The sequence below is a fragment of the Colobus angolensis genome, unplaced genomic scaffold (assembly GCF_000951035.1).
Source record: "Colobus angolensis palliatus isolate OR3802 unplaced genomic scaffold, Cang.pa_1.0 Scaffold128, whole genome shotgun sequence".
NCBI lineage: Eukaryota > Metazoa > Chordata > Mammalia > Primates > Cercopithecidae > Colobus > Colobus angolensis.
In genome coordinates this window covers 2,722,821-2,729,832 of record NW_012114030.1, presented here as the reverse complement: position 1 = coordinate 2,729,832, position 7,012 = coordinate 2,722,821, and the positions used below count along the sequence as shown (strand labels likewise).

Genomic DNA, 7,012 nt, shown 5'->3' with positions numbered 1-7,012 from the left:
CTCAAAAAAAAAAAAAAAAAGAGGCTAACACTTGAGAAACTTGCTTTTGACTATATATTCCTTTGAATTTCGTTATATATATTCAGCTAAGACAGCAGAAGAGGTGATGTATTATATGGTTTTTACACTTGGCCACAAGTGAACACAGAAATAGTCCAGAATGTCACAGGTCCGGAGCAAAGGGCCAACATGCAGTTTTGGTCATGAGCAAGGTGAGTCTCAGAGGTGGTTTTGGTGATCAGATGGAGATGAAGTTCTAGATGCATTGAAACAAGCTCTAGACAGTAGCATGCAGCCCAGTAACTGTACCAGCATCCCCAGCTTCTGGATTCCATGTTTCTGCTCCTGTAGCCTCCACAGGTGCATAAGCTTGTGGTTTACTTGGACCTCTGTCTCATCTTTCTTCTTTTGCGCCTCAGCCTGCACATTCGCTTCCTCCACTTGGCTCTCACGGTGCAGAGGTTTCCAAGAAGATGGTGTTAAGGCCGAGATCATTTAGTTACATTATAATAGATGCAAATTCATACGAGTTTTTATTTTTTATTTATTTTTTGAGAGACGAGGTCTTGCTATGTTGTCCAGGCTGGTCTCAAACTCCTGGTCTCGTTATCCTCCCACCTCAGCCTCCCGAAGTGCTGGGATTACAGGCCTGAGGCCTGCGCCACTACACCCAACCGAATTCACATAATTTTTTTTTTTGAGACGGAGTCTCACTCTATCACCCAGGATAGAGTGCAGTGGCGGACCACGGCTCACTGCAAGCTCCGCCTACCGGGTTCAAGGGATTCTCATGCCTCAGCCTCCCAAGTAGCTGGAATTACAGGGGTGCACTACCACACCTGGCTAATTTTTGTATTTTAGTAGAGATGGGGTTTCACCATGTTGGCTGGTCTCGAACTGCTGACTTTAAGTGATCCACACACCTCAGCCTCCCACAGTGCTGGGATTACAGGCATGAGCCTCTGCGCCCGGCCAAATTCACATGAATTTTAAAGTGATGTCTTCAAAGTGGTTTCACTGTGGGGATGGGCAGCTTTTTGTTATACATCTAGAACGTTCCTCCTCTGTTTCTGTGAATACTCGGTTGGAAAGAGCTGAAAAACGGTCTTAAGAGATTATCTGATTCCTTTCCCAGTGTTATTACTCACGTATCAGCGGTAATTTGAACACAGGTTTTCTGATTGAGACAGGACACAGATGGTATTAAAAATTACTACAACACTATAAATTCATATCTATTATAATAGTACTTTGTGCAGGGCTCTACCCTAAGCTCTTAATCGAACCCGGAAGCGAGATGATGACTTTTGTTTGTTTTTAGAGATGGGCGCCCAGCTCTGTCGCCAGCCTGGAGTGCGGGGGCGAGATCGCGGCTCACAGCAGCCTCCACCTCCCAGGTTCAGGAGATCTTTCTGCCTCAGCCCCCCGAGGAGCTGGGACCACCGGCGCGCACTATCGCGCCAGGCCAGGAGCTGACTTTGAATCCGGGCTCTGCGCCTGGCCTTCTGCGTCTCTAAAAGAAAAGACATCTGTGACCTCGCGGCAAAGGCCAAATTAGATCCTGACTAGGATCCTGTTCCCGCAGCCCCCCGGGCTGGCCCTGCCAGGAGTGCTCAGCACTCAGTGCAATGCCGCCTACGTCTTTGCGCTTCACCTCGAAGCCCTGGACATCCGCATCTGCCCTAAGGCGTCTCACCACAGTAGCAGAGGGAAGTCGCGTCAGCTGGCCACAGCCTCTCTCCTAGGAGGCTGTCTGGGAAAAGCGAGTCAGGGTAGACCCCGAGGCCCCTCAGTTCCCGCTATTTTCAGATTTGTCACTCCTTCACCCTCAGCCTTTCAAACAGGCGGCTCCAGAATGCCCAATCACAGCCTTCCTTCTTCTCCTGGCCTCCCGGCACTGTCCAATCAACGTACGCCATCTATCTGTTGGTTGTGTTGCGGGGCCACCCTACCGGCTGGTTTGCCTCGTGGTGTGTAAGGGCAGAGAGGGAAAGTGAGGGCTGTTGACGCCAGGAAGGCTCCATCTTGGTTAAGGGCAGGAGTAGGGACGTTACGGACTTGCTTGAGGAAAGACAGGAAAGCGCCAGCATCTCCACCTTCCCCGGAAGCCTCCCTTTGCCAGGCAGATAGGGTTTCCCATGGGGCGGCCCCTGGCGCCGCGCCCGGCCCATGTACGCGGGGAGGCCGAGTCCCGGAGGACTAGGGAAAGCAGGCCGGGCGCCGTGAGCTTCGCGGACGTAGCCGTGTACTTCTCTCCCGAGGAGTGGGGCTGCCTGCGGCCCGCGCAGAAGGCCCTGTACCGGGACGTGATGCCGAAGGGATACCTTCGGCCACCTAGGCGCGCTAGGTGAGGCCGCGTGCTCCAGCTGGGACCCCCAGTCGTCGGTGGAAAGCGGGGATCGGTGTCCCCAGATGCTAGTGGGCTGGAAGCGGGGCGCCGGGGGAGCAGCCTCATCCTCCCTTCCCGTTCGCTCAGCCGAGCCCATTGTTTCTCCTTCGCAGGATTTTCAGGCCCCAAACCCGCTTTTATCTCGGGGGGTAAGGAGAAGTGGAGGCGTGGAGCCCGGAGGCCCAGGATCCCGAGGGTGAGAGCCCAGCAGCTCTCAGCAAGGGCCAGGGACAGGAAGCAGGTACTTCATTTCAAACCCCAGTAGGTGGCCGTGGAGAAGCCCCAACCCCTGCCCCCAACTCACATCCTCAGCGCGGGCTGCTGCCTCCAACGTCCCATCCTGTCTCCCTGCACCTTACCCCAGAAACGTCCTCATCTCACTGCAAAATGGCCCGATGGAACAGCGACATTGGAATCTATGGAACCAATTAACCATACTGGAAAACCCCAGTTTAATGCAAAACAGAGCTTGAGCTTCCTAGGAAGTCAAGGGAAAGGGGAAACCTGTAATTTGATTTTTGTTGTGGGATAAAATGAAGACAGATGTTCCTCTTGGATGCTAATGATGTGAACCACAGTGTAGTAAATAACACCATTCATTAGATTTTTAAATGAAGACTAAATGTTTTTCCTGCAGCCTTGAACCAGAATAAATGCTTGTTCCCAGAAGGTCTTCCCGTGGAACCTAGTGAGGCAGTCCAAGTGTAAACTTTTTTTTTCTTTTTTGAGACAGAGTCTCGCTCTATTACCCAGGCTGGAGTACAGTGGCGCTGTCTCGGCTCACTGCAACCTCCGCCTCCCAGGTTCAAGCGATTCTCCTGCCTCAGTCTCCTGAGTAGCTGGGATTACAGGTGCCCGCCATCACACCGGGCTAATTTTTGCATTTTTAGTAGAGACGGGGTTTCACCATCTTAGCCAGGCTGGTCTTGAACTCCTGATGTCATGATCCACATGCCTCGGCCTCCCAAAGTGCTGGGATTACAGGCGTGAGCCACCATGCCCCGCCAGTAAATGTAGACTTTTTGGTGATGGTAAGGCCTGAGAGGAAAGGTGCTAAAAGAATTTGAATTGGTACCAAAGAAGGTCATTGAATGATTGTTTTGTAAAGGGATCTTAAACAGGTTCAGAGTGGTAAATGCCATGAGGACTGGGACCATCACTGTCCTCAAAGCCTGACACAGAGTTAAGTGTTCAATATTATTCACTCCTCTTTCTTTTTTTATTTTTTTTGAGATGGAGTCTTGCTGTGTGGCCCATGCTGGAGTGCAGTGGCACGATGTTGGCTCACTGCAACCTCCACCTCCTGGGTTCCAGAGATTCTCTTGCCTCAGCCTCCCAAGTAGCTGGGATTACAGGTGCCCGCCACCTCGCCTGGCTAATTTTTGTAATTTAGTACAGATGGGGTTTCCCCATGTTAGCCGGGCTGGTCTCGAACTCCTGACCTCAGGTGATCTGCCCACCTGGGATCACAGTGCTGGGATTACAGGCGTGGGCCACCACGCCCAGCATTTTTTTTTTTTTTTTTTTTTTAATTAGAGAGTTGCAGGCCGGGCGCGGTGGCTCAAGCCTGTAATCCCAGCACTTTGGGAGGCCAAGACGGGCGGATCACGAGGTCAGGAGATCGAGACCATCCTGGCTAACACGGTGAAACTCCGTCTCTACTAAAAAATACAAAAAAACTAGCCGGGCGAGGTGGCGGGCGCCTGTAGTCCCAGCTACTCGGGAGGCTGAGGCAGGAGAATGGCGTAAACCCTGGAGGCGGAGCTTGCAGTGAGCTGAGATCCGGCCACTGCACTCCAGCCTGGGCGACAGAGCAAGACTCCGTCTCAAAAAAAAAAAATAATAATAATTAGAGAGTTGCCCAGGCTGGAGTGCAGTGGCTCGATCAAGCTCACTGTCCCTTGAATTTCTGGCCTCAAGCGATCCTCCCACCTTGCCTCCTGAAGTGCTTGGATTACAGGTGTGAGCCATGGCACCCGGCCGGACTCCTCTTATCTCCAGTGTTCAGGGCCTTCCTATGTTAACCTGCAGACCATGGCATTTGCTTTTACTCCAGGCTGGCTTTCAGGCTTCATGAGGCCCCCATCATTAAGCCGTGCTCCCTGGGGGCCATATTCTGAACCATTCCTCCTGTCTTCCAAGGCAGGACGTGGTCCCAGAATATGTTGATTTTGATTTTATCATCTTCCCTGTCTCAGGATCCAGAGATGAGTTTCTGATTTTATCATCTTCCCTGTTTCAGAATCTAGGGATGGGAATGAGGAGAAGGAAAGGCTGAAGTGTCCAAAACAACAAGACGTGGCGCATGAAGTGGCTGTCAAGGAGTGGTTGCCCAGCGCCGCCTGCCTAGAGCTCTGCAACCCTAGGCAGAGCCCCATGAATCCCTGGCTCGAGGACACTCTGACCTGAAGACCGCCCCACTCTTGCCCAGACTGTGGCCGCAACTTCAGCTACCCTTCTCTCCTGGCCAGCCACCAGCGACTCCACTCTGGGGAGCGGCCCTTCCCCTGCGGCCAGTGCCAGGCGCGTTTCTCCCAGCGCAGGTACCTGCTTCAGCATCAGTTCATCCACACCAGCGAGAAGCCCTACCCCTGCCCCGACTGCGGGCGCCACTTCCGCCAGAGGGGTTCCCTGGCTATCCACAGGCGGGCTTACACCGGGAAGAAGCCTTAGGCGTGCTCAGACTGCAAGAGTCGCTTCACTTACTCCTACCTGCTGGCCATCCACCAGCGCAAGCACACTGGCGAGAAGCCCTACAGCTGCCCCGATTGCAGCCTCCATTTCGCCTACACCTCCCTGCTGGCCATCCACAGGTGCACACACACCGGCGAGAAGCCCTACCCCTGTCCTGACTGGGGCCGCCACTTCACCGACTCTTCCCTCCTGCGCAGTCACCGGCGCATTCACTCGGACAGCTGACCCTTCTGCGCGGAGTGTGAGAAAGGTTTCAAGCGGAAGACCGCCCTGCAAGCCCATCAGTGGATCCACAGCTTCTGCAGAGAGAGGCGCGCGTGGTGGCAGGCCGTGGTGGGGCGTTCAGAGCCCGTCACTGTTTTGGGAGGCAAGGCTCTCCCAATTCACTTCCGGCACTTTCCAGATATATTTCAAGAGTGTGGGTGATGGCATTCACACAAACTAGTCAGCGTTTTCCCTGGAGAGGAAGAGGCAAGCTTTGTGCATTTGAAGGATAAGGAAGGGAAGTGGGCGTTTGAGGAAAACAAAGTTCTGCCTTAGGAAAAAAGCAGAAGTAGGGGCACAGAGGGCTGTGGGGAGGAGGCAGGAATCTGAAAAGGTGCCTGGGAGGTGACCCCATTTTCTGAAGCTCCAGCACACAGGGCCGCGTGTTCCACGTCCCATCCTTCACTGAAAACCATTTACCTAACTGGCTTTTCCTTCTTGATTGTTCTCTCTCTTGTAGCGCTCTACTTTTTGGCCTATATCTCCTACTCCTCTGAGATGGGGTCCCCTGCATTCCAGTGCCTATTAAAGGAGCCTGCACCCATTCTGGATCCCCCAGAATAGAGGGCATACCTAGGGCCTGTCCCTCAGGGGGGTGGGGTGGGGAGCTCATCTCAGGATAATTTTTTTTTTTTTTTTTTGAGATGGAGTCTCACTCTGTTGCCCAGGCTGGAGTGCAATAGCACGATCTCGGCTCACTGCAACCTCTGCCTCCCGAGTTCAAGCAATTCTCTGCCTCAGCCTTCCGAGTAGCTGGGATTATAGGCATGCGCCACCAGGCCCAGCTAATTTTTGTACTGTTAGTAGAGACGGGGTTCCACCATCTTGGCCAGGCTGGTCTTGAACTCCTGACCTCGTGATCCACCCACCTCGGCCTCCCAAAGTACTGGGATTACAAGCGTGAGCCACCGCCCCCTGCTGAGGATTCTGCCTTTTACCAATGCAGGTGACACATCTGGCAAGGAGACATCTGGAGTGTAGGTGTTCCTTGGTCTTGAAGACCTAGAGGTAGCCATAGAGAGGACAGTGGCCTCAGGTGGGGAACTTTCCTGCCCGACTGTCATTCTGCAAGTGCACAAACTATCAAACCTAATGGACTCTGGAACTGGGCCAGCTCTTCTTCACTGTATGCATTAGTGATTGCAGTGTTTTTTTCTTCTTCAGATATTTGCCTGTTCCCTGGATTTTGTATTTTTTGATAAAGATGTATTCTTGGGCCACAGTAGCTGGAGACACAATATAATGCCGGAGGATTCTTTTTTTTTTCTTTTTCTTTTTGAGATGGAGTCTTGCTCTGTCACCCAGGCTGGAGTGCAGTGGCGCAAGCTCTGCTCATGGCAAGCTCTGCCTCCCGAGTTCACGCCATTCTCCTGCTTCAGCCTCCTGAGTAACTGGAATTACAGGCGCCCGCCACCATGCCTAGCTAATTTTTTGTATTTTTAGTAAAGATGGGGTTTCACCGTGTTAGCCAGGATGGTCTCGATCTCCTGACCTTGTGATCCGCCCGCCTCGACCTCCCAAAGTGTTGGGGTTACAGGCGTGAGCCACTGCGCCCGGCCTCTTTTTTTTTTTTTTTGAGATGGAGTTTTGCTCGTTGCCCAGGCTGGAGTGCAATGGCATGATCTCGGCGGCTCACCCAAAATGCTGAGATTACATTTTTTTTTT

At 52.7% G+C, this 7,012-nt stretch overlaps 1 protein-coding gene across 1 annotated transcript; it reads left to right on the top strand.

Moving 5' to 3' along the window:
* The first annotated feature begins 1,984 nt into the window (after positions 1-1,984).
* Positions 1,985-6,430, top strand: ZNF785 (zinc finger protein 785). The gene is given in 5 exon segments (XM_011933585.1): positions 1,985-2,315; positions 2,317-2,347; positions 2,503-2,538; positions 2,541-2,630; positions 4,632-6,430. Coding segments are annotated over 5 exon segments (1,212 nt in total). The 5' UTR covers positions 1,985-2,138; the 3' UTR covers positions 5,510-6,430.
* Positions 6,431-7,012: the final 582 nt, after the last annotated feature.